At 45.1% G+C, this 27397-nt stretch overlaps 1 protein-coding gene and 1 long non-coding RNA gene across 6 annotated transcripts in view; one reads left to right on the plus strand and one right to left on the minus strand.

Annotated features, from left to right (window-relative positions):
- SRGAP2 (SLIT-ROBO Rho GTPase activating protein 2) overlaps nt 1-27397 on the plus strand; it is a 288633-nt gene that overhangs the window by 191175 nt on the left and 70061 nt on the right. For 4 of the 5 annotated variants that reach the window (XM_014591898.2, XM_006159270.3, XM_006159269.3 and 1 more), the window contains exons 4-8: nt 4062-4124; nt 11802-12017; nt 12787-12915; nt 23032-23256; nt 27253-27354. In XM_014591898.2, the coding sequence (XP_014447384.1) occupies nt 4062-4124; nt 11802-12017; nt 12787-12915; nt 23032-23256; nt 27253-27354 (735 nt within the window). The remainder of the gene's footprint in view (nt 1-4061; nt 4125-11801; nt 12018-12786; nt 12916-23031; nt 23257-27252; nt 27355-27397) is intronic. The other variant, XM_006159271.3, reaches the window with a different exon arrangement.
- Nucleotides 261-5058, minus strand: LOC102479921 (uncharacterized). Its single transcript, XR_336124.3, has 3 exons — nt 4934-5058; nt 1130-1340; nt 261-596 (listed from the first exon to the last, which is right to left on the minus strand). It is a non-coding gene; the product is annotated as an uncharacterized LOC102479921 (long non-coding RNA).

Raw genomic sequence — 27397 nt, forward strand, 5'->3', positions numbered from 1 at the left:
TGTCTACCGATCAGTCCTGCCTTGGCACCAGGCGGAGTGGGGCCCCCATGTGACACGCTCTGACCAAATGGTTGTGGTAAGTTTCAAAGTAAGATCCCAGCCTGAGCCTACCATCACACTTCCTACCCCAGAGAACCAGCGTTGTTAACTGTGCCACATCTCTATTCTAAATTTAGGCATCCTTTTTTTTTTTTTCCAGGCAAAGATTACTATGCAAACATTTAAGAAACAAACTTTACCCAAAGTAATTTTTTCCCCCAACTTCTATTTGGTTTCCTGCAATGTTTAGATGACTCATTCTCTTCCAAGAAATGTTAAAGAAAAGAGATGCAGGCTGTATATTCGTGCACAAAGATGGCTCTGTAAATTCTCATTTTCTTGCCTGCTTCTTTTTTTATAGGAAACGGAAAGGCTGTATGGTCTTTATTGTCATATAAGCGGCCTCATCAGGTTTTGTTGTTCCCGAGAATAAATGTCTCTGTTGTCTCTGGGTGGGGCCCCCTTGCAACTTCCCAGATCTGTGAGCCCCCGCAGTGGCCAGCACAGAAGGCCTTCCTGAGGGCATGCTTTTCCCCAAGGGCACACAGCTATGGTGTCTGAAAGAGAGAACGGGTGACCTTTTATCATCTATGAAAGGAGAGACTGGCAATTTCCTGCCTCTCTCCTTGGGTCAGAATCACCCGGCTGCTGGGGGCTTTCTCGCGCATTTTAACTGGGCTAGCTGTCTGTATCTCTAGCCCAGTCCTCAGCAAGGGGAGCAGGACATCAGATCACTTCAGCAGCCTGTTCAAATAAACAGGGATCATAGTCGAGTGGTCCTCCCAATTAATCTGTACGCGAAAGGAAACATCTGCCTGGGCTTAATTGCTCTTTGATTGGCTAGGCTTTCCCCCCCTCCCCTTGTCCCCACACACTCTAGGGCTAAGTTATTTCAGTCATGGATTAGCAACAGGGTAGAGGAAGAGAAGCGTTCTTTAGCCTCTGCCATTTCAGCATAAGGAGGTAGTCAGAGGAGGAGAGGCTGACAGAGAGCTGGCCTGGAAGCAGGAGGGCAGGGTGGTGGGAAGTGATACTCGTGGTCACTTCCTGACCCTGTTGCTGACTCTGGGGCTGCAATGAGTCATTTTACCTCACTTCACCTCCTTGAGCCTCTGCTGCTTCAGTCGACTCCGCCCTCTTCATGATGAGAAGGAAAGGCGGTATGTGAGATCAGAGGTGAAAGGCATTCCCTCTTGTGGCTTCTTCCAGAGGTTGAGGTCATTGGATGAGAGACACTGGGGATGGTCAATGCAAGACTGGTGAGGTATCCCTGGAGCCATCCATGTTGTAGATCTGGATCCCTAAAGAGAAGTTACTCATTATCTTCTACTCCACAGTGGGAAGCCATCCGACTGTACTTTAAGGGGAGTAATGCTACTCCACAGTGGGAAGCCATCCGACTGTACTCTAAGGGGAAAAATGTGTAAAACTATAATAATATGGACTCTAAAAGCCAGGCAGAAGGTTGTTCTAGAATCACAGTATGGCAAAGGTTGGAAAAGACTTTAGGAATGTTTGAGCTGAAGACTTTCATTTTGTGAAAAGGAAAAACAGAAGCCCAGAGAGATTAACCAGGTTGTCCAAGTTATCTTCTTGGTGGTTGAGGAGCTGGAAATTGAAGGGAAATTTTGGTGATTGCTAATTTAGGGCTCCTTCTACCCCATTTCTCACTTACAGCTGTAAAAACTATTCATGATAGAGGTCACACATGTGTTCTATTCTGTAATGATACCTTAATAGAAAAATGACAGAATATCTTCAAAGAAAAATGGCAAATAAGAGAAAAATGAAAATGATAAAAACATGCTTTAAAATAATGCTTTGACTCATGGGCCAGCTAAATGTTGTAGTGGTTAAGGCAGCTGGATCCTGCATGGCCAATTGCATGGTTCAAGTCCTAGACCCAGTGGCTTGAGAAAACACACCAGCTTTATGTGTACACATGCTCAAAATCCCAAGAGGAGAATGGAAAAGAAGAGACTGTGTGTGGTATGGCTAGTCCCTCGAGGGGGGGGGGGTGATTTCTCACTTTTCCTCTCCTTCTCTGTCTCTCTGGCGAGCATGCACCCTATAGCAAATGACAAAAACTAAAAAATAAATAAATAAATAAATAACACCCCCAAACTCACTAGAATCAAAGGAGTGCAAATTACAATAGGATACCACATCAAATTGTTGAGACCGAAAAATAAAAAAAGAGAGAGAGAGAAATAAGGATTCTTACATGCTGTTGGTGGTTTTTTAAATTGGTACAGGTTTTCTCGAGAACACTTGTATGGTATAAAATGAGTACTCTTTGACCAGCAGTGTTACTTTTAGGAGAACGTAATAAAATACGATGCTCTGCCAAGCTGACCCATATGGGAAGGTTCCGGGTTTGCTTCCAGATGCTGGGAGTCGATGGTGGCATCAAGACCCTGTTGGGAGTATATAATCTCTCTGTCTCTCTCTGTGTGTCTGTCTCACTCTCGGAATTAATAAATTTTGAAATACATGTGTATGTGTGTATAAACTGCTATATATGGGGAAATGTTCGCAACATATGCTTAAGTGAGTAAGAGATCAAAAAAATGTTTACAGTGCAATCCCAATTTTGTAAAACTAATGAGAAAGAAAGATTAAAAAAAATAGATAACAAAATCTAGAGTAGGGACTAAGGATTCTTTTCTTTTTTGAGGTTTTCTATGGTTTCCTTTCATATTATGATAAACAAACATTACTTTTATTATCAAAAAAGCGTATTTTTTTTTAGAAATTTTCGCTATAGGGCACGTGTACTCGCCAGATAGACAGAGAGAGACAGAGAGATAGAAAGCGAGAAATCACCCCCCCAGGGGGGATGGTCACGCCGCAATCCCTTCTCCTCCATTCTCCTCTCGGGATCTTGGGCACGCACGCACATGCGCCCGGCGTGAGTTCTAAGCCACCGGGTCCGGGATGCGAACCGCGGTCGACTACGTGGGAGTCCAGCGACATAGCCATTATGCTAACTGCTGGTTCCCAAAAAAGAGTATTTTTAAGGTAAAAAAAAATATTGTAAGTTATCTTGAAAAAAGACAAGATCTTAAATGATGACGTTTCTGACATGGAAGTCTTTTCTTTCTTTGCTCAATACCTGGCTGTGCTAGGAGTCGGTATCATACCTTCTGTTGGAAGGGTGTTGTTGGTATCTGAATTTTTAGGAGGGAAGAACCAGAAGGAGCTGGCAGAAATAAAATGAGGGCTTCCCACTTGGGGACCCAGGCATACCATTCAAGGTTCCCCCCTCTCTTGCCTGCTTGATACACCACACTCAGTATGGAGGGCATGCCTGCTTCCTTCTTGTTTCCTCCTCTGTTTCTGCTGTTCTCTCTCTGTAGTTCAATGCCAACCCTGGGTGGCAGCAGTACAGAACCTGAGAGCCACCACTGCTCAAGACTAACTAGTTAGAAGTACCTTAACACATATTATCAGAATCAAATCATGTCAGCTAACCTCACAAGTAGTCATTATTGAGGTACCATTAGCTGAAAATTTGGAGTGGAAATAAAACAAGAAGGAAAGTTCCTTCCTGCTTAGAGGTTATCTATTTAGGGACTATTTCGCTAGAGAATTTGAAGTCCTGGAATGTTTACATACTGTTTTTCTAGCTCATCCTGGTACACATACTTCCTTTGCAAACCCCTGGAATGCCTGACTGCAAGTATTTGAGAAAGTGAGTTCCACCTAACAACAGTTGCTAGGTAGATGTGGCTTTCAGGCCTGCTCTTTGGGGACCACTTGAAAAAGCAAAGGCTACAACCCATGCTTCCTCACACGATTGCCTTCGCTAGGCTATAGGAAGAGCGCATTTCATTTTATTAAAACTCTTTGAGTAATCTGGCCATAATTGGGTCTGATCGGAGTGGTTATCTGATTTGCTGGGTTAAATAATGGGCCTTAATTGAGTCTGTGTTATTTGTAGAGTGAGTGCTGCTCTGGCCTTGTTGCCCCCTCCCCCCTTGCTGTTTCCCAATTAACCTTCCGTTCTTCTTTCCTTGCAGAGTAAGGAAGTCGGCCAGCAGCTCCAAGATGATTTGATGAAGGTCCTGAACGAGCTCTACTCGGTAAATCAGACGGGTTGCTTGGCTCTTTAACAAGCAGAGGGAAGCAGCATTTGGCAGCTGGCAGCCATAGTCACATCAGCAGCAGAACCGAGCTGAGGTGGAGGACATGTCCCCGATGGGTGTGACCCCACCCATCTTTTTGTTCACGCTCCTATTTTCAAAACTGATAGAGCCAAAAAATACTTCCTCAAAATAAGACTCCTGCTCAGCTGTGCAAGCTCACCCTGGCTTGACTTGGGCCAGAATTGCTAGAGACCGGCCCCAATGACACATTGGCAGCAAACAAGGGACCGTGAACCTAATAGCAAGTAAGGTAACCTGCCTTGCACCGTTAATGGGTGCCTATTGGAAAGGATTTGTCATTCCAAGTTCTGAACTGAATGTGGATGCTCTAGAGGGAAAGCAGCACAGAGTCCTAAATGCCCCTACTATGAGGGACCAGTTCAGGTAGAGAGGGCTTTCCTTCCTGGAGCTTTACAAAGACCAGACCTCATTGAAGAGACAGGCTCAGGCATGGAGAAGGGAACACAAAGTGTTCTGAAATGAGTGTGCGTCGGGCACGTGTGGCTTGTGGCTGATGCATGTTTTCTCATGCACAAGTGGTGGTGGTTTTTCTTCTTCCATGTTCCATTAATTATTAAAATACGCACACACATGCACCCTAAGGAGATTCCTGCTACTATGAAGGGAGTATTTCAGTTGTCCTTTCAGGGACCCCTTCCCCAGCTCGGCCGTGCCAGCCCTCTGTGTCATTCTCAAGGTTGCCCCACCTTGTTGGCAGGTGAAATTGACTTCCTGTGTTAACGTACCTGTATGCTGCTTGCTCGCTCGCATTCTCTATCTCTTTCTTTCTAATTCACAGGGAGAACAGACAGTGGTGACATGCATTATAGGCACTTGGGATCAGAGAATTCCGTGTTCTCGATCCAGAAGCCTAGGTGTGGCCATTTGGTCATAGCAACTGTTGAGTGAGTAAATAGTGTAGAATAGTCATTGGACTGGTCTGCAGCACTGCTCAGTTTGTTTTGAATTTCTGCTCTGTGACACTTCTGTTTTGAAGCCAAGAAGATAGATGGTACCCTTTGGTTCTGTTCCCAAGTTTTCATTTCTTTCAAATGAAGTTAAGGCTTTTTAAAAATAGAAGTATGTCAATGTGAGCCATTTTCAGACTGGATGCATTTCCTTAACCTTGCCTTTTTAATGCTTTACTTATTTCCTTTATTTTTAGAGTACTTCTAGATATCAAGTGGAGCTATTATTCCTTTTCCCTGGCAGAGCATTCACTAAGATAGTAAATGATACATGTCATTTTGTGAATCCTTTTCTTTTCCTGTAAACATTTTGAGCCTCTGCTGTTTGCAGCTGTTTCTGGGGAGGAGCAGGTTGGATAACCAGCTAACCTGAAACCAACTCAAAGCCAGCATGCCACTCACTTCAGCAGTGGGACTCAAGGCAACAGAGGAAGATTAGTGTCTAAGGATCTGTTAGCTTTTACCCAGAGTCCTAGCTCTCTTCATTTGCTATGATTTAAAAAAATAATAAGTAAAAGGGTCTAAGTTGTATTGGAAAGTGGAAGAAAAGCCTGGAAATTACTGCTCTGGTCCAAAGAGAGCCAAGCTGTTACCTCTATCTGCGGTCAGTCAATCCAGTATTAGCCAGCTTCTTTACTGGCCATTGTGAGGCCAAGGTCAGTGCAGAACACCCCAGCTTTCCACTGCCATTCAAATGGAGAATGGGCTGAATGTGGTATCCCTCACCATCAGGTAAATCACTGTGCACCCCTGTAATCTGTCCAAGGCCAAAATGAAAGTTAGATATTTTCCTCTAGTGGCCATGAGGAGAGAGTAGAGGATGCCAGAAAGTGCCAGAGAAGGCAGAAAGAACAATCTAGTATGGTGATTCTCAAGGAGGGTGATTTTTCCCATAACAGGATATTTGGCAAGGTTTTGGGGATGTTTTTGGTTGTCACAACTGGAGGAGTAGGGGTGCTACTGGCATCTAGTGATCTAGAGGCCAGAGGTGCTGCTAAAACCCTGCAGTGCAGAGGATGATCCCCCACAACAAAGAACTGAGCGGCCCAGGATACCAACAGTACCACGACTGGGAAACCCTGGTCTAGTGACCAGGGCCTCCGAATATGGCAGCCCCGATTCTACTGCCTTGACCACTATCTATATGAACTTGGGGGCTCTGCCTAACCTCCATGACCCTGCATCTCTATATTCTGCATGTACTAGGATCTCCATATCCTGAGGGGTACCTCGATGGGGGAGTCTTACTTCCTGAAATATAGGACTATATAATAAGGGTCAAGTGAATGTGCAGATTCTGTAGGCCAGTAGAAAGTTTGGGGACTAAAATTATGAGTCATTTCTTTTGGAGGATGAGATAAGCTTAGGACTGCTCTGAATATGGCACTGTGGGGTCAGGGTGGGACTAACTGTCCTGGTTTGCCTAGGACAAGTTTTCCTGGAACATGGGACTTCCAGTGCTGAAACTGGGGAAAGACCTGGGTAAAATAGAATGGTTGGTCACCTTGCATGGGATAGTGGTTTCATTGGGTAGGAAGATAGGACCACCGCTGTAGGCTGCTGTATAAATGCTCTCTAGGAGGAGTTAAGAAAACAAGGGAGAGATTCGTGTAAGGAGCTTTGTGCTTAGTGACTCTTCAGGAAGGCAAGGAAAGGCCTTGTAGGCAATCAGAGTTATTTCTGGGCACTGGAAAAAGGAAATGAAGGATTTAAGAAATCTACCCTATTTTTCAGTGCTCCTCTTACCTCACATCTGCCCTGAATGCCCATGAATATGCCTGTGGGGGCAACCAATTACCCAATGGTTTGTAATTGAAGTACTTTTGAACTGTAATGATCTAAGAACCAGGGCCCAGGTGTTCCTTTAAAAAGATGTCTTTGGGCTAAAGGCCCAGAATCCCACCATAAGTGGCCAGCTGCCCCTCTGCACCTTCCTCTTTTCTGTCCCAAGAGCTTTTGATTTTCCTGACTTGGCATCCTATGCCAGGCCCACTTCCTACAGCTGCTGTTCAGAGAGCAGTCCCTGTGAGCATTCTTCTCCACATGTTTTCCCCCCCATAATGAGCTGACTAGTTTGTAAGCCACAACCCAAGTGGTTTTCTGACTGATGCTCCAGGAATATTCTGACTGATGCTCCAGAAATGCCTTTGAAATTATTCCCAAAGGACTCAGATTCTCTGCCTCAGTTGTACTTAGAGGGAAAGCTCAGCAAGCCATAGCAGTATGAGCTAATGCGGAGGCACTGAAGCCATTTGGATTCACTAACTATGAAGAGTCAAGGAAGCCCTAGACTTGAGAAAGGAAAAAAGGTGTTGGGACACCCTGGGGCTATTGCTGTCCAGAGGTTTTATCCTTCTGTACTCCCTTAAATGTATATCCCTTTAACTTGGTCAGCTGCTGTTTCCTTGCTAAACTACTTTAGGCTGGTATTTAGCACCTGCTCTCTCTCTCTCTTCTTTTTTTATTAAGAGAGAGATTTTTGCTATAGGGTATGTGCACTTGCCAGAGAGAGAAAGTGAGAAATCCCCCCCCCCTGCCCCCCCCCCAGGAGATGGCCCCCACCATCCCTTCTCCTCCATTCTCTTCTTGGGATTTTGGGCACGCACACACATGCACCCGGCATGAGTTCCAAACCGCCAAGTCCAGGACTCTAACCACAGTTGAAGTCCAGTGACATAACCATTAGCTGGTTCTGCTGGTCCCCATCATATGGTCTCTTGAAACAGTGGTAGTTAATTTTCCCCCAACTCTGCTTGCCTATTGATCCTGGCATAGACACTAAAGTTATGAAGACAAATAAAAGATGTTCTTAAACTCAAGGCATTTAATTTTAATAGAAAAATCAAGCAACAAGGGGGGGAAAAGGAGGCAATAAAAATTCTTACATGTCTTCACAGAGGAGGGGCTTACAGTAGGGCTCCTTGGAGAGATACCTGAATGGAATCCTATTTGCCAAGAATTCTCTTGTTTTCTGCATGTTCCTTTTTTATTGTAACCAGCTCTTGTTTCATGATGCAGTATCTTTTCATCTTCATTTATTGATGAACTGCTTTTGAAGCTTTTTCTCTCTGTTTTCTCTAAATTACATATTTTGGTTTTGGCCTTTCATAGTAGATATTTTCCTTAAATGTTGAACAATCCTTAGCTGCCTGCTCATTTTTCAATGGGAGGCACAAGAAAGTTCTGTGTTAACCTTGGCCTTCACTGTAGGGTAATCCAACTTGGTCGTATTCTTGAGGAAGTCTTTACCTCATTATTTCTGAGTCTCTTGGGTGGTCAGATTGTCAACAGAAGACTCTTTTGATCTCCCATTTATGTCTGGGGCTAAGTTGTAGAAAGGCCTGGGACATCTCAATATTCTGATAGACTCTTCAGTTGTTCTTCGTATTTAAGTTCAGTAATCTTATTCACACCTTAGCCTGGTGTCCCCTGGTGCATGGTTCCTAAGAAAATGAAATGTTTGTCTTCCATTATGGAGGAAAGGGACCTGGAGGCCTTACAGTTCTCAGACTTCCAATAGAGTCTCTTGTTTTGAGCTCCACCTTCATTTCAGTGCCTCCAATTTCTCCTGGTGCATCTGTGATTAAATCTGGTTGCTTTTTGATTCTCTCTACTTAAGGTTTAGGATTTGGTCAATTAATACTATTTGCCTACTTGCTTTGCAGCTTTTGCTTTTATTCTTTGTTGCCCACTTCAGTTTATACCTTAAAAAAATAATAATAATTGTGAATGCTCTGTGGAACTGAGAATTTGGCTTTCTGTATTATTTCCCCAGTTTGTATTTACCTTACTATTTATCCATCTGTCATCTATCTATCTATCTATGTTTCTCTAAGTCTTGTCTGGAGTGCTCTATTTCACCACTTATTCAAGCTTCAGCCTCTGCATCCCTGAGTTTTCCCTTGAATTGGAGGGCACTAATAATGTTTCTCCCATATTTTTCTAGCTTCAGTATCAGTAAGTCATTTGGACAATCACTTTGATTATAAAATCACCATTGTATGTGTGACATGTTTCCCAGCTGTGCAAAAGAGAACACAAAAGAAGAAAAGGCATTTACCTTTAGGAATTTGCAGTTTTTTAGTTTCTTTCAATAAGAGAGTTCTTTAGGGGAAACAAACAGCATAAAGTATCGCTTTTTATCATTTCATTCGTTGTCTTGTTGGCATTGTTCTTTGAGCTCTTTTTGTTTTCTCATGTTCACTCATGGCATTTCTTCTTTATTATACATCTTCACGATATATACAAGTATTTTCTTGAACAGCATTCACTTTTTCAACTAATCATTCTAGCTTTTGAATTCCTTGGTTAGGTTCAGGTGGAAAAAGAGAAACAGGAGCCTCCCATCTACCCTTCTCCAACCTGGATAACAGATAGCTCTTCTTAGTCAACTGGGAAACTGTATATCTATTTGAATTACTTAGAAAGTCTTCTTATTACTATTGGTTGTTAAATATTGCTTCTCCATTGAGTATAAGCAGAATAGATCTCATGGGAAATGGTGTCAGGTTCAGAATAAGGTGACGCCGATTTAAAACATTCTGCATCCAAAATGAGACATAATTTAGGCTCTAATGTACTTTGATTCTGTCATATCCCAATGTTCTTTACTCATTCTTTCACCTCTGGCTGATCCTAAGGGATTAGCACGCCCACAAATTCTCTCTAATTTAGGTTTTCTTCAACCTTGGCAGCACTGACCTTGTGAGCCAAGCAACTCTGTGATGTGGGGTACTGTCCTGGGCAGAAGATGTTTAACAGCATCCCTGGCCTTTACCTACTAGATGCCAGTAGCAATCCTCATGTTGTGACAATCAAGAATATTTCCAGACATTGCCCAATGTCTGCTAGAGGTCAAAACAGCCCTCAGTTGAGATATTGCTCTAACTCCAGTGCACTTTAAAAAACAAAACTAACAAAAAAGTTTTTCTTTTCAAAACTCTCTTGACTATACTTACTTAACTTTTTCTTCCAACTAATTCAGCTCTAGCTTTATTCAGAGGTGAGTCACTATTGCTTGGTGGGCAAGAACGCGGGCCTTGGAGTCTGATAGATCAGGGTTTGCATCCTGATTCTGCCATTTACTAGTTGCATGACCGTGGATACAATAGCTAATCTCCTTAAGCCTCCTCTCCTCATCTCCACAAGGGGAAATAATAATATGTCTTTCATGGAGTTATTGTGAGGACTAAACGAGGTGATATACATAAAGCTTCTGACGCCCAGCATGCACTAAGTGGTAGAGATTAATATTAGCATGGTATACCCATGCTCTCCTCTGGTGTTCAGCCACACACACATACACACATCCACCCAACTCCTACACTCTCTAATTCTCCCTCTCAAAGAAATCCCATGAAGTCAAAATTCTGGAACTCTTGAAATTCAGATACCTTGCTTTGTTTTCAAGCGTATTTAATTTCCAAGTAGAAATTCTCTGTGTGGAAACAGAAAGCCCCAGCAGAGTAGAACTGGCACCATGTGGTAGGAAGTAGTGTGTTTGGGAGGATTGGAAATGAGTTCAAGTTCTAGGCTTCTTGGCCCCTCCATTAAGAAATAGGATTGGATTCCCAGACAGTGGCTTTGATGAAAAATTTGAAAAGTGTCCCTCTTCTTTCATATTACAGCCTTTCCGCAGCAACTCCAGTTACATTTGACAGAGATTTTATACCTTCTCAGGCTCTTACCTGAATTGCGTAGGTTTGTATTCTTCATAGGGTGGCTGTCTAGAATGTAGAATTGCCGCAAAGATGATAAAATGTGTGTGCGGCACCTGGCACAAAGTCTGTAAACAATAGCTGCCATTGTTGCTGCTGCTGCGGTTGCTGTGAAGGGGAGTGTCTGATGTAGATGTGGCAGGCCAGCCAGACCCACACACCAGGCCAGTAGCAAGAGCTTTTGGGGGCCAGCAGGTGGCGTAGTAGTTAAGGTGCTGGATTCTCATATGGCTGATCATGTTTGTGTCGAACCCGGCAGCTTGAAAATCACACCAGGCCACATGTGCGTGCATGCCCAAAGTTCCGGGAGAAAAAGGGGTTGCAGTATGGCCATCCCCCTGGGGGGTGACTTCTCACTTTCTCTCCTTCCGAATCTCTCTGTCTCTCTCCTCTCTGCATGCAAGTACATGCACCTTATGGCAAAAACCTAAAAAAAAAAAAAAAAAAGGAGCTTTTGGAGCCTTTTCTTCTCCGCATTTCATGTCTGAAATGTACACACAGTATAGGCTACTCTGTGGGCCATGCTGCCCTCTTCATCAGCCCTGGAAGGCTTTCTCTTTGGAGCCTGAAAAAGTTGTTTCCTATCTACTCAGTGGTGAGAGGCAACTAAGCAATAAAAATCACTTGACCCATATGAGTAACGGTTAAAATAATAATAACTAGAAATATATAATACATGATGGGCAGACATGAAGTGATTTCAATAAGGAGACACGTTGACTCGGTTCAAACCCTGCTTTCCTGTGCTTTGGAGTGGTCTTTAATATCATGTATAATGTGCTGAACCAAACACTACTGGATGTTCCCCGTAGGGGTATGAGGATATTGCTTCATGGGGGAGAGGTCCAGCTGAGTCTGTTAGTTTGTAAATTAAAGCACTGACCCCATTGGCTTGACCTCTGGGGGTGGGGGCGGGGGGTGTCTTGCAGGTCATGAAGACATATCACATGTACAATGCCGACAGCATCAGTGCTCAGAGCAAACTAAAGGAGGCGGAGAAGCAGGAGGAGAAACAGATTGGCAAATCCGTGAAGCAGGAGGACCGGCAGACCCCACGCTCCCCTGACTCCGCCGCCAATGTGCGCATCGAGGAGAAGCATGTCCGGAGGAGCTCAGTGAAGAAGATTGAGAAGATGAAGGAGAAGGTGTGTTCACGCTGGCATGTGAAGGGGCTGGGAGGAACATTCTGGAAGTAGGACTGACAGGAATTTCCTAGTGGATGCCATGAAGAACAGAACAAGGAAGCTTTGGGTCTAGTTAGTGCCAAATGACCAAAAGTGAGTCCTTACTATGAAGGGAAAGGGTGTCTTCAGAAAGTTCATGGAAATCCATATCATGAAAAAGCTATACATGGATTTTGAAGATTTTTGCACTGAAATAAATTTGTACTTTAATTCCAGCTTTCCGAGGACTTTTTGAAGTCCCTGGTATTTGGTCTGGCAGAAACACTAGATATGGGAAGAACTTGGGCATATAGGCTCCAAATTGCTAACCTCTAGCAAGTAAATAAGGAACACTAATCACCTTTCCCAATCCATTTTTTCGAATAGAGCTAAATATCCTATTGTCTCGGGGAGTGTGGAAACAGTAGTCCTAGGATTTGGCTTCTGGTGTCAGATGTTCAGGAGCAAGGGTAGTGGCACCTCCTTTGGAGTGGCAATTCAAGGATGGATAATGGTAGTTGAAGATAGAATCAAAGTGGGGCACACATCCGAAGTAGGGAGCCTCATTAACCTTTTTTGAATTGATCTACATTATGCCCTTGAATCTCATTAAACAGAATTAGAACCCTATTTAAGGCAGATGCGCATAGGGAGTAGCAGCACAATTGTGGTTCTTGAATGTACTGTATTTCATCTTTTAGGGAACCAAAAAAAAAAAAAAAGTAAAATTGAACTTCTGTTCCCCTTTCAGCGCCAAGCCAAGTACACAGAGAATAAGCTGAAGGCCATTAAAGCCCGGAACGAGTATTTACTGGCACTGGAAGCCACCAATGCATCTGTCTTCAAGTACTACATCCACGACCTGTCTGACCTTATTGATGTAAGTGCTTAAAACTGGGGGGCTGAGGGGACCACCTTTCCTGGGTTCAAATTCCTGGCTGGACATTCCCCCATTCTGTTATTCAGGCTTCTGGGGCATTTTGAGAACAACTATAAGAACAGACGGTAGCCATGATCCGTTAAGGACTTGCCATGTACCAAGTATCAGGCACTTGACACTTTTATCTGTTAGTCCTCAATCCTGGGAGGAAGGTATGTTCTGTTTTTTTACAGATTAATATGCAGAGAGAATAGACGACTTCCTCAAAGTCAACTACTAAGTGACACCAGCAAAATTTGCACATAGATCTGATTACTGAACCCAGACTCATAACCACTGTGCTCTTTTGTTTGCTGAGAAATACCCCCTTCCATCAGCCACATGCTCATAGCTTATATTTACATACTTCTTAAAATTTCTCAGTATTATCTCATTTGATTGTCATTCCACCCTGCGGATAAGCAGGCAATCTCCAATTTCTAGATAAGGAGGCTAGTGATACACAGGGTTCAGAGACTTACCTGCTCAAGGTTACATATACTACAGATTAGGGTCCTGTCAGGAAGGTATCCAGAAGCCCCCAACAGCCGGCATGTTCTTTTTAATATGTGGTACAGGACGATTGAGAGAAGCAGAATCGTGGGCACATTTGTTTTGCATGGGGCAGGCGTAAGGATAGGCTATCTGGTTTTGACCTTGTTGGTTAGTGTTTCTCCTGCTGCTACCTCCCCTCAAGCCCCATAGTGGAGTGCGTGATCCATTTCACTTGCAGACTCTGATCTGGCCCAGTTCCTGAGCCAGGCACAGTAAAGCTCTATGAACACACGTTTTGCCACCCTTCCCTCCATTCATTCAAGTGTGGAGTCTAGAGGCAGCTGGTTTAGCCTTGGCATCCTGGTTTCGGGGGTTTCTGGGGTGTCCCAACCAGTCTTCTTTCTGAGACCTGCCATATGCCTCCGGGTCTCAGCACAGCAGCTGACTTTATAAGCTTTTAACCCAGCTTGCGTGCTTTGCTTCCATTGGTTTCCCCACACAAACCTGCCACATTTCACAACATCATGAGACTTCCTTGTCTAAGATTCGCTGTTATTTAACTTTTATTTAACTAGCTGGGTCATGTAGGCCTGTCACTGAACTGTTCTGTGACTCTGCATTGTTTCCCGTCCCACCTATGCCCTCAGCAAACTAGAATGGGACTCGCTCATTGGTACTTACATCTGGCCTCACATCAGAATTGCTTGGGGAACCTCTCTAAAATACAGACTCCTGTCTCATTTCAGCAAGGATTTTCGATTCAGTAAGTTTCAGCCTCTTCATGCCCTGGGTGTTATTGTCTAATGGGTAAGTGGAGCCCCGGTCCCTATTCAGGCAACTCTTTGTTCTGTCTGCTTGTTGATGCCAATCTGAACACCGTCCTTCAATGGAGGTCAAAGCCCTAAACAAGATCCTTTCTCCTCCTCAGAACAGTTCCTCACTGTTGGGAGAAAGACCTGTTCTCAGCACAGGAAAGGGAATCAGGTCTTTCTTATGCTCAATTTCTGCAGTTTAAGCTCACATTCAGTAAAATGTCAGACTCATCCGTCTGCCTCACCTCTTCTACTGGTTGGTCCTCCTCTTGTGCTTTTAGCTGCAGGTCAGCTTTTGCACTTCCTTCACTGAGATGTTGACCTCAAGGGAAAAGAGGGGCTACTGCCACATTTGTCTCAACCTTTGCAATCCATACTACATCAGATGTGAGCTGGTGTTTTAAAATAAGTCAAAGAAGCAAGCTAAACAAGCTCTTTTGTACCTTATTTTCATCATTTAAAAGGTGGGGGGCAGCAGGTGGCGTAATAGTTAAGGTGCTAGACTCACATGGCCGACCGCAGTTCAAGTCCTGGACCCAACAGCTTATAAATCACACTGGGCACATGTGTGTGTGTGTGTGACCAGAATCCTAAAAGGAGAATGGAGGAGAAGGGATTGTGATGTGACCACCCCCTGGGAGATGATCCCTTACTTTCCCTCTCTGTCTGTCTGTCTGTCTGTCTGTCTCTATCTGGAGAGCACTTACGCCCTAAGGCAGAGTGTTAAGAAAAGAAGGGGGGTGGCTCTTAAGACCTCAGTTTCACAGGCTGTGATTATGAAGTGTCATTGAAAAAGAAGTCAGGGCTAGCCCCATGGCTCAGCAGGCGAACTCTGTGAGCAGGGAGCCAGGGCCACATGACCAATTGCAGTTCCCATCCCAACCCCAGCAGCTTGAAAAACGCTGGGCACGTCCGTGTACCTACCCAAAATCATGATGGGATGGAGAAATAGAGGAAAAGGATCACAGTGTGACCAGTCTCCCCCTCCCCACCCCCGCAACTACCACCACCAGTCGCCTGTCTCTGGTAAATGCACACACCTTCTGGCAGTAAATAAAAGAGAATAGATAAGGAAAAGAAATTAGCCAGCCTGCTTACTACTTAGCAGGGCGTGGGGCTAGAATACTGTGCGCAAGTCCAGGCCACTGGGTAATAAAGTTACTCTTATTTCTTTGCTGCTGTGTTTTGGTTGTATCTTATTTGACTCTCTTTGTCTTTTGTTTTTGTTCTTATTTTTCCTGGTATGAAGACAGGTTAGTTAACCTTATTTAAAAAAAAAAAAAAGGCTGATAATATTACTCTGCTCTGTAGCTATTCAGTAAATATTTATTTGGGTTAAGGCTATGTGCTCAGGAGTACAAATGGAATCCAATAGTTTTTCCCCTAGAGATATTTATAGACTTTAGGGGAGTGTTTTTAAAAAACATAGGTCATGGGACCAGTAGATGGAGGAGCGGTTACATTGATGGACTCCCATGTAGTTGACTGCAGTTCGAGTCCCAGACCAGTGGCTTAAAAAGTCACACCAGATATGTGTGCATGTATGCCTAAGATCCCAAAAGGAGAATGGAGAAGAAGGTATTGTAGCGTGACCATACCCACTAGGGGGTGGTTTCTCACTTTTTGTCTCCCAGCAAGGGTACACCCTCTATAGCAAAAACCTCTTTTAAAAAAATTTTTTTAAAAAACCATAGGTCATGATCAATCCATTAGGGAAGTCATGAAATCACATTTTTGGGTTTGACTTAGGTTTTTGTTTTTGTTTTGTTTTTGAGAGGCTTTTGCTATAGAGCACGTGCGCTCACCAGAAAGACAGGGAGACAGAAAGCAAGAAATCACCCCCCAGGGGGCATGGCCACACTGCAGTCTCCTCTCGGGATCTTGGGCATGCATACACATATGCTCGGCTTGAGTTTAAGCCACCGGGTCCAGGACTCGAACTGCAGTCGATTACATGAGAGTCAAGTGACATAGCCATTATGGCAACTGCTGGTCTCAGGGTTTTTTTTTTTTAATAATTATTTTATTTTATTTTATTTTATCCATTACTATTATTATTATTTTAATTTGACCAGAGAGAGACAGAAAGAGAGTGTGAGAGAGGGGGCATTGAGAAAGGAACCGCCAGGTCTGGGACTCAAACCATGGTCGGCCATGTGGGATTCCAGCGCCTTAATCACTAAGCCACCGGCTGACCCTGTTTTTTTGTTGTTGTTAGCTTTTTTTTTTTTTTTTTTAAGAGAGATTTTTGCTAAAGGGTGCATGCACTTGCATGCACAGAAAGTGAGAAATCACCCCCTGGGGGGATGACCACACTTCAATCCCTTCTCTCCATTCTCCTCTCAGGATTTTAGGCATGCACACAAATGCACCCAGCATGAGTTTTAAGCCTCTGGGTCCAGGACTCAAACTACGGTCAACTATGTGGAAGTCCAGTGACAATTATACCATCTTCTGGTCTCTTGACTTGGTTTTTAAAATGAATATATTAGGTAGATTAAAATAGGGGAAAAAAAAAAGCATGTTTTGTAATTTTTGCTTCACAGAAAAATATTTTAAAATATATAAAAATAAAAAGAATATGAAATAGGAAAGAAAGTATCAGGATGCATCCTGCAAGGTTAAGTTTTAGTTTGGAAACGTTTATGTTAGGGGTGTGTTTGTGCTTATACACTTGTGGGTTTGTATGACAATGTAAAATGTATTTCTTAATGTAAGCTAAGGATCCAAAGAAGTTTGGGAGTCACCATAGTAAGAACAGAGGGCACTCTCTTAGTCTTCTTGTAAGCTTTGAAAGCAGAAACCAATTCTTCTCTTTACATTAGTGACCCAGTACTTAATATATAGCAGAGTACACGGTATGTTCATTTAAGAAAGGACTCAAAGGAAAGGGAAGAAGATTCCATAAGCCAAGGTTTGTTTTTTCTTTTAAAACCTTCTAATATTGTTTTGAAGTACAATTTACATTCAAAAACCAAATGGTAGTATTTCAGTGTCAAGAGTTTTGAAAATTTGTTCAGTTTTGTAACCTGTATCTTTGTCAAGATATAGAATAAATAACTGGTGAAAGAAGATTTTCGTCACTTCAGAAAATTCACATGTCTTCCCAGTTGACCCTTGACCAAGGCAATCACTGTTATGACTTCTTTTTTTTTTTAATTGCCTTAGGTCACATGCGCTTGCCAGAGAGAGAGACAGACAGACACAGTGAGAGGGAAAGTGAGAAATTACCTCCCAGGGGAAATGGTCATGCTACAATCTCTTTTCCTCCATTCTTCTAGGATCTTGGGCATGCACACACATATACCGGGTGTGATTTTTGTTGTTGTTGTCGTTATTTTTATTATTTATTTTTTATTTTTTACCAGAGAGAGAGAAAAGGAAAGTGAGAAAGCAAGCCACCAGGTTTGGGATTTGAAATGCAGTCGGCCCTATGAGAGTCCAGCACCTTAACCACTACACCACCTGCCAGCCCTTCCCACACCCCATGTGATTTTGAAGTTACCAGGTCCAGGACTCGAGCCGCTGTCAGCCATGTGAGAGTTCAGCAATGTAACATTAGAAATTGAGAGAGGGAAAGTGAGAAATCACCCCCAGAGGGGATGGCAGCACTGCAACCCCTTCTCCTCTACTCTCTGGGGATTCTAGGCACGCATGTACATGCACCCACCCTGATCTTTAAGACGCTGGGTCTGGGACTCAAACTGTGGTCAGCAATGTGGGAATCCAGCTCCTTAACCACTCTGCCACCTGATGGCCCCAGTGCTTACATTTTAACATCTGGCTTCTTATGTCCAGTGCATTTTTGAGCTTTTATCATATTGTTTGCATGTATCAGAAGTTTTTTCCCCCTTTTCCTTGCTGATCTTTGTAATAACAAGAGCTGAAAGAAAAAAGAGTGAGTGAGGAGTCTGAGTATGTTGGCATCCTGATCTTGACAATATCCAGAACTTGCTTTAAGACATGAGCTGTATCTTGTTCCAGTCCATTGCCATCTGTGTTATGTGCACCATTCTGCCTCTTTCCTAGGGTTATTGAAGCTCAGTGTGTGCTAACGGCATTGAGTTTAAGTGAAAAGAAGTTATTTTTGTCAATGCCATTATATTGACACAAGAACTAGCCTCCGACTTCTTTTTATAGTATAGTATAAGATTGAAACTTGGACTGCAGGGACCCACGTGAGGCATCTAACACGTACCAGAAAAACCTTGACTTCGGGCCAAGAAGACATTCTGAGCTCACTTGATAGCGTCTAAGAACCGTAGGCTCATTGGAATGTAATTTTCCTCCCCCGTACTCCTGTGGTTCTCTCAACCCAGCAGCAGATGGATGAATGAAGAACAGGGCATTGTCCTCGTGCATAAGTGGAGTGTTGCGAGTGCCGTGTACATGGAGAGAGCATCTGTGACACCGTGTGTACCAAGTCGGACACGAGGGACATGTAAGGGCAGTTAGTTTTCTCTTCTGTGTGACCCCGAGGTGGGTGTTTTGAAACACTCATCTAAGAACCGTAGGCTCATTGGAATGTAATTTTCCTCCCCCGTACTCCTGTGGTTCTCTCAACCCAGCAGCAGATGGATGAATGAAGAACAGGGCATTGTCCTCGTGCATAAGTGGAGTGTTGCGAGTGCCGTGTACATGGAGAGAGCATCTGTGACACCGTGTGTACCAAGTCGGACACGAGGGACATGTAAGGGCAGTTAGTTTTCTCTTCTGTGTGACCCCAAGGTGGGTGTTTTGAAACACTCATTTTTTTTTTTCTTTTCTCGGCCTTCTCTAGAGTCTCTGAGTAAGGATATCGGCTGGTAAAGGGTTAATGAGCTATCAACCCAAGTCATCATATATCTGAATGGGCTGTCATTAAATTCTTATAAAACTTTGATTTCCCCTGGGAGGGTTTTCATCAAACATTTATATAACCCAGAAATGACCAGGGAATCCCAGCATGGTCCCGGTACTCACCAGAAGCCGTGGAAAGCATGCTTTGTCCCCATGGTGAGCTGAACAACATGCTGCCTCTGCTCCCTGGGGGTCTCCAGGGAACAGGATGAAAGATTCAAATCCATTTACCTAGCCTTGCCAGAGATTACTTCTTGGCTGAAGGCCCAGTTTCTGGCTCTTGCCCCTACAGATATATAGATGTCCAAGGCTCTGGAAAATGTATTCTGAATCTCCCTCTGGCGTGAAGTAGCCAGAGGGCACAATGTAAGTCAGACCCCTCTCCTTGGCTCCGAAAAGCCGCAGCTTGGTTATATAAATAGAGGCAGTGAACCAGCCCAGGAACCCGTCCTGCTTTCCTTAGGCCATACAAAAGCAAAGGCTTCAGTGGCTGAATCTACCCACCTGCCTTAGGTTGGTATTCTGCCTAAGTGGATTCTTTCCTGAGAGGCTGGAGTCTGTATCTGTGACATCAATTAGCTGAGGTTTATTAAATGCCTACTGTGAGCAAGACCTAATAGTGAGGGATAGAAAGAAGGATAAGAGGGACCAGCAGTTGGCGTAATGGCTGTGTCGCTGGATTCCCATGTAGTTGACTGCGGTTCGAGTCCCGGACCCAGTGGCTTAAACTAACGCCAGGCGCGTGTATGTGCGTGCCCACGATTCTGAGAGGAGAACGGAGGAGAAGGGATTGCGGCGTGGCCATCCCCCCTGGGGGATGATTTCTCGCTTTCTATCTCTCTTTCTCTCTCAGTCTTTCTGGCGAGCGCACGCGCCCTATAGCAAAAACCTCTCCAAAAAAAGAAAAAAGAAAAAAAAGAAGGATAAGACAGCAGCCAAGCTTTCAAGATGATTGCCTTCTTGATAGAGGAAATCTAAAATGGCAAGTCACAGAGTGAGGGCTGGATGCTTTGTCCTGTGAAGGCTGCTAGTGTATTTCTCAGTGGAAGTCAGGATCAATGTCGGTCAGGGTTGCCGGGTCAGAGAATGAGGATTTGATTTGGATCTTGAAGATTGAGTTCATTCCCAACAGATGACAGTAGCGAGAAACAGTTCAGTAAGAGAAAAATGCCAGGAACTGAAGGGCAAAGGTCAGTGGATTTGGGGATGTTGATGATCCGATCGGTGTTCAGTGTTTCCGTAAGTGCCAGGTATTTAAGACGTGTTGTCTGTCATCAGTCCCATAACTACCTAGGAGCCTGGTGTTGTCCCCGTTTGAGGCTCAGAGGGATTAAGACACTTGCTAAAGGGCATGTAACCAATTTGAAGCTAGTGCTTTTCCAGTGCTCCACCCTAAATAGAGTATGTCATTAGAGCAGAAGAGTTCGGTGAAGAAAACAGGGGCAGATGATCTTGGATGGGAAGATTAGAAACAGAGAATAACAGCCTCATTGGGGTTGCTATATGGATTAAAACATATGGAAAGCACTTAGCACACACTGGCATAGAAAAAAACACACTTTGTTTATAGAAGCTTTTTGTGGTGGTTGTAATTTTTGCTACAGGGTGCTTGTGCTTTTCAGACAGACAGATAGAAAGGGAAAGCAAGGAAGTACCCCTGGAGGATGGCCACAGTGCAGTCCCTTTTCCTCCATTCTCTTCTCGGGACCTTGAAAAATGCCAGGAACTGAAGGGCAAAGGTCAGTGGATTTGGGGATGTTGATGATCCGATCGGTGTTCAGTGTTTCCGTAAGTGCCAGGTATTTAAGACGTGTTGTCTGTCATCAGTCCCATAACTACCTAGGAGCCTGGTGTTGTCCCCGTTTGAGGCTCAGAGAGATTAAGACACTTGCTAAAGGGCATGTAACCAATTTGAAGCTAGTGCTTTTCCAGTGCTCCACCCTAAATAGAGTATGTCATTAGAGCAGAAGAGTTCGGTGAAGAAAACAGGGGCAGATGATCTTGGATGGGAAGATTAGAAACAGAGAATAACAGCCTCATTGGGGTTGCTATATGGATTAAAACATATGGAAAGCACTTAGCACACACTGGCATAGAAAAAAACACACTTTGTTTATAGAAGCTTTTTGTGGTGGTTGTAATTTTTGCTACAGGGTGCTTGTGCTTTTCAGACAGACAGATAGAAAGGGAAAGCAAGGAAGTACCCCTGGAGGATGGCCACAGTGCAGTCCCTTTTCCTCCATTCTCTTCTCGGGACCTTGGGCATGCACGCACACACGCCTGGCGTGTTTCCCAAGCTGTCAGGTTTGGTACTTTGGACCACACAGTCAGCCATGTGGAATCCAGCGACCCAGCACCACACCACCAGCAGGCCCAAGAAGCCTTTTTTTTTTTTTTAATTTTCAAATTTAAGAAGGTGGATTTTTACCATAGGGGGGAGAAAAAAAAGAGAAGTACTTTCAATTCTTCAACAGGAAGGTAAGTCATATTTTAGGACAGTGACACAGATAGCACTGGTGTGAGATGAGGAGACTATGAACCAGGGTAAAGGTGATGAGAATGGAGAAGGGGAGTTAACCAAAACTAGATGAAGATTTCTGAAGGGCACCCTGCCTCCTCCTACTCCTATAACTCCCTCCCCAACACACACCCCATGGGCAGCATTATCTCTGCTCATTTCAGTTACAGGCGTGAGGGTTCATCACCAGGGCTACATAGAACTAGTCAGGAAGGTTTACAGGTTCAAGGGCAGCCCAGCAGCACCTCCCCTGCACGTGCAGCCTCCCAATCAGACACTTTTGTCTAGCTTCCACTTGCTCTTCCCTCCAAACGGAATGCAGTGCCTTTGTAACCTCTGCCTCCAGTTAAGCTGTCGTTGCTGTTATCCTGCCCGCAGCCAGGCACCTGCCAGGGCCTGTGGGCACAGATCCCAGCACCCGGCCCAATGCTGAGCTTCTTGTCAGACTCAGAAGCAGGAGACACATCACATGCTTTCCCTTCCGTAGTAGTGGCTGCTCCCAATGTGGTCACGACGAGAGGAAAAGGCTGGGCAGAGTTCATTTGATGCTTGTGTATCGTTAAGATGGTCATCAGGCAAATGGCTGTACCCATCCTGGGTTCTTCTCTGACAGTTCTCAGATTCTGGACCTCAAAAGCTGCTTACACAATACAGGGGATAATGGATAGCCAAGCAATTTGGATCTATGGGTCCTTTCGGAGGGGTGGGGGATATTTTCATAATGTTACAGGATGCCATTGCTGAAGAGGGCCTTTGGAATCACATTGAGTCTAAGGATTTTGAAACATTTTCTCTAGCAGAAGAATTGTTCCTTCAAACTAGACCTTATGCAGAATCCCACTATATTAAGTAGAAAAAACATGGCAGATCTGACGTGGGTGAAGGAGGGCTAGGAGGCTCCACATCCTAATCGTTAGGCTCTCTTTTTACCCCCTTCTCAAGGTCATCTTGAGCTCTGGCTTAGAATTTTAGAGTTCTGGTCTGTCACTTCAAGCCACTGACCCAGTGAGATCTGTTCATTCTACCACAGAGAAAACAGGGTCAGGGATGGGGAGCGTCTTCCACGGATGCTTGACTTCACGTCCAGTACTCCTTAAATACTATTGCCTCTTTCATTCCATTTCTTTTCTTATTTTGCTGTGAAAATCAGAATCCTTTACATGATAGGAATTTTCCCCAGTAAGACCTACATTTGGTCTTTTTAATCTTATAAATGCTTTTAATGCTTTTAACCATTGCAATAGGAGTCAAGAACTGAGAAATCGCCCCCAGATCTCCGAAGTCAGAACAGCAGCCATCTTTCCTCTGCAGCCAGTCTCACGGGCACGGCCAGATCTGCCCAGGGGCCCACCCTTCCTCTCCACCAAGCCTCAGTTGTCCGTGGTGTGCTCATGTGCCTTCTCCTTCCCACAGCAGTGCTGTGACCTAGGCTACCACGCTAGCCTGAACCGGGCTCTGCGCACCTTCCTCTCTGCGGAGCTGAACTTGGAACAATCGAAGCACGAGGGTCTGGATGCCATCGAGAATGCAGTGGAAAACCTGGATGCCATCAGTGACAAGCAGCGCCTCATGGAGATGTACAACAATGTCTTCTGTCCCCCTATGAAGTTCGAGTTCCAGCCCCACATGGGCGACATGGTGAGGCCCTCTCCCCATCCTCACCACTCCTCCAAGGGGTTTGAGCACATTTGTGTTTAGACTCAGGACACAGAGCCACGTTATGTTGCGGGGAAGGGGCCTGCGTGTCAGACGGGTGAGTCACATCCCATTCATTCAGCAACACACTGAGTGCCTGCTGCACCCCAGGCTTGGCTGTGGACACTGGGGATGAGAACCCGCTGGGAGCCGACAGTCTGAGGACCGGTAGCCGAGGCTGGGATGTGCAAAGGGAGGAGCACCCAAAGGGGTCAGCAGATCAAAGAAGGAACAACAGGACTATTCCCAAAAACTCCTGAAAGTTCTGTGGGGAAAGGAAAGTGGGTAAGGCTGAAAGAAATGAGAGCTGAGGCAGAGCCAGGTCCCAGAGGCATTTGTGAGGGGAGAGAGGGCTGAGCAGGGACTGATATGATCTCTCAGTCACTGGGCGTGCCGAAGGCTCTCGCTCTCCTGAGTTTAGAACATTGCGATAAAGGGTATAGTTTTTCTTGGGTATTGAACTAAAAGAGAATGGCTACCTACAGGAAGGTCAAGAGCTAAGATGCCATCCTGGAGGCCTGATGCTGGTGACCTAGGCCAGGGAACATCAATAGGGGTACTTTGATTTGGACTCTTCTCCTCTAATTAGAGACTAGAACAAGAAAGGCCTAAATTGAAGTCAGCTTGTGGCGTGGTGGTGAAGACGCTGGACTCCCACATAGCTGACTATAGTTTGAGTCCCAGATGCGGTGGCTTGCTTTCTCACTTTCTCTCTCTCTCTCTCTCTCTGATCAAATTTAAAAATAATAATAATAAATAAAATTAAATAATTACTTTAAAAATATGACAAAAAAAGAGAGAGAGCGAGAAGGGCCTAAATAAACTAAAACGAGAGCAAAGAGAAGTGCTTTGGTTTTCATTATTCTAGATCTTTATGCTCCACTCCTGGGGGTTGTGCTAACAAATCAGAGCGACCGTCCTCCCTGAGAGTAGGAGCCTCCGTTCACCCATTGGTTAAGTCAGAAGGAGGTTGTACACGCTTACCTGAGAGGGAAGATCAAGATGGACCTTCAGGCATGGTAGGATTTAGAAGCCGGAATTTTACCAAGACTTGTTGTTTTTCTGTCTGCTCCACTTCCTGTATGTTAACTTCATTCTCATATAGGTCTTTATCTCGTGGGGTAAGGTGACTGCATTTTTATCCTTGTCTCCTGGTAGGTTGAAATCTAGTGGAGAAAAATCTCTCTCTCTCCTCCAAGCTCCCATGAAAGTATTACCGTATCTTGTTGGTTTTGATTGGAGAAAATGCTGATCCCTGAGCCAATCACCTCAGCTGGGAATCTGCAGTCCACTGCTGGCTTATCTAACATGGGTCACGTGCTTCACAAAGCACATGGCCTGAGTTGTGAGGGGGGAGGTGTCCCCACCCCCCACCCCCACCCCAGGGCAGTTAGACCAAAGTTGCCAAAAGAAGGAGGAATGGACCTAGGGGACCTAAAAACATTCGTGTGCACCCCAGGAATGGTGCTTCCCTTAGGGCTAGATACAGACTCTTTAGAAATCCCTGTTCCAGAATGACAGCTAGAGCATTGTAACCAGAAGAATCACTGTCATCGAAAGGCCACTATGGAGAGTGGACATTTCTATCCTAGATGAAAATGTGGAGACAATTTCTTTCCTCTCCTTCTTTGGAAAAACCAGACGCTTTAGAGTTTGTTTCTATTGCTGTGGCTTAGGAAGTGTCAGTGTCTGAACAGATGGGGAAGTGAGATGACAGCATGTGCAGTCAGAGCTGGGCGGAGGGCTGTCGCCAAGCCCCAGGAAGCCCCATTCCTCACCTGCCCTGGCTTCTGGACAAACTTGCCTCGAAGCTCCTTCTCCCAGCTGCCACTAAGATTCCTTCCCAAGAATCAGTGGAACTTGGGGACCAGCTGAGTAGAATGATACATTTTTCTGGTGCTGCCTGAGTTGCCTTCTGAGCCAAACAGCTTGTCTCTGTAAAGGAGAGATCCAGATGCCGGGTGCTAAGGCCCCCTCCCCGCCCTGTCAGAGCCTTATTTCCATACTACCGAGCACAGCTGGAATGCATTACCTTGCACCCCGGTAGACAGTAGACGGTAGATGGCAACTGCCAAAGCATGCGTCAGCAGCTCTCCCTCTTCTTAAAGGGACAGACGTGCAGGTGGCTTTGTCCTCAATGATTGCTTCCTACCAGGTTTGAGATACTTTAAAAACCTGGCCCACTCTTGTCTGAGCCCTCCCTTGCCAGGGTCCCTTATACATATAGCTGATCAGTGGCTGAGCCAGGCAGGGCCAGGGCCAGTCCTCCAGTTTGCAAAGGTTCTACATTCCAGACTAGTCTTCATAGGAGTGGAAAATAAAAAGAGATGAGAGAATGAGTCATTTTTGGTCCCTGCAGCTAGTCTATCCCCATTAGTGTGGGTTGTCTGTAGATTGTGGAGGCCACGGGAGGTGGCTGCCTAGATGTTCTTGAACTGGGGCCAAAGTTCGGGTGGCATTTTGACCGGAAGCCCTGAAATTGGCCAAGGCCCCACACTGACTAGTGTTCTGGGGCACTCAGCACATGAATTGATGCCAAGCACTCTTAGATATACTAGGAGGAGGTGCTTGGCTCCATTCTTGGTGCCCCCAGAGGCTTATGGGGCTCTGGATGCCTGACTGGTGACATCAGGCAACCAGAGAGTTTCGCTCTTGGCACTCACCCATCCTGGCCACTGAGCGTTCTCCATTGTGTCTGCTTATCCAAGAGCCAGAGTGAAGTCAGCTTTCTGCAGATCTGAGAGCTGGCTCAGGCCAGCCTTTCAGCCAGGGGAAGAGGTCAAGTCAGTTGGGAGCTTAAAAGCCAATGGAGAAAAAGGTCAAGTCTAAGCTCTCTCCATCTAAAGAGAGGTTTTGTCTTTTCAAAAGTAAGAGAATGATCTGTGGGCAAGTGAATGTGCCCACTCGTTGCTAAGGAGGAAGGAGGCAGTCTATGCAGATGTCTCTCTGGATATAAGAAGCTAAAGGACACATGGTAGCAAGGTGACAGGAGCTGCCTCCACATGGTTCCCGCTTCCCAACTCTTCCAGCCTTCTGCTCCTCATCCGTCATCCTGCGGGCTGTGGGTGACCTCATGCCATAGCCAGCCCCCCACCAGGAGACAGTGGGTCGGCCATCCTGTCGCACTGGGGAAAGCTAGTTGGCAGTACTCGCTGGAGGAAGGGCAGACTTCTCTCCATGCAGATCTAGTGAAGACCTGGGATAAAATAATAGCTCTTCGGAAAACGCCAAGTTTCACCAGATTCTGTGCCCTCTGGGGCCCTCTCACATAGCCAATGAACTTGTTCTGGCTTCACACTCCCTCTCATTGAGTCAGAACTCTCATGCATGGCCTGGATTTATAAACACATGCTGGCTGCCAACAGCAGCAAGTTAGCCTCCTGACCCACTTCTCTCCTGCTTTCACTCTGGTATATGAAGGGAGATGCGGAAGGGGCTGGAGCGGTGGCCACTTGAGTCTTTAGCAGGAAATCCTCACTGTGCCAAAGCATTGTGTTTCTGGAACTAGGGATGCCTAAGACACTCTTGACCAGCCTCAGCCTTCTATGTAGCTGTTGTGCCTATGTAGATGTGCCACTGGAAATCCTCACTGTGCCAAAGCATTGTGTTTCTGGAACTAGGGATGCCTAAGACACTCTTGACCAGCCTCCTCAGCCTTCTATGGAGCTGTAGTGCCTGTGTAGACGTGCCACTGCCAACCACCAGCCTAGAGATGGGTTTCAAAGAGAGGGACCAGGTCTTTCCAAACCAGCCCCGTTCCTTTCATGTGCTTTTTAGTCCTGGAAGAGGTCCATACCTGGTGGCTTCGGATTTTGTTTCAACCTAGAAGCTGAGCCTTATACCTTGAACATGAATCGTTTTATTAGCAGTAATGGGAACTCTAGAACTGCCAAGAAAACCCTGGCCTCTTCCTGACCTGGTGTTGCTTTCTTTTGGCAGGCTTCCCAGCTGTGTGCCCAGCAGCCTGTCCAGAGTGAGCTGGTACAGAGATGCCAACAATTGCAGTCTCGCTTATCCACTCTGAAAATTGAGAATGAAGAGGTGAGTTTCCTGCCTGGAGGGCTCAAAGCCACCCTCCAAGTGT

This window comes from Tupaia chinensis, unplaced genomic scaffold (genome assembly GCF_000334495.1).
Source record: "Tupaia chinensis unplaced genomic scaffold, TupChi_1.0 Scaffold000627_1, whole genome shotgun sequence".
NCBI classification, from domain to species: Eukaryota; Metazoa; Chordata; class Mammalia; order Scandentia; family Tupaiidae; genus Tupaia; species Tupaia belangeri.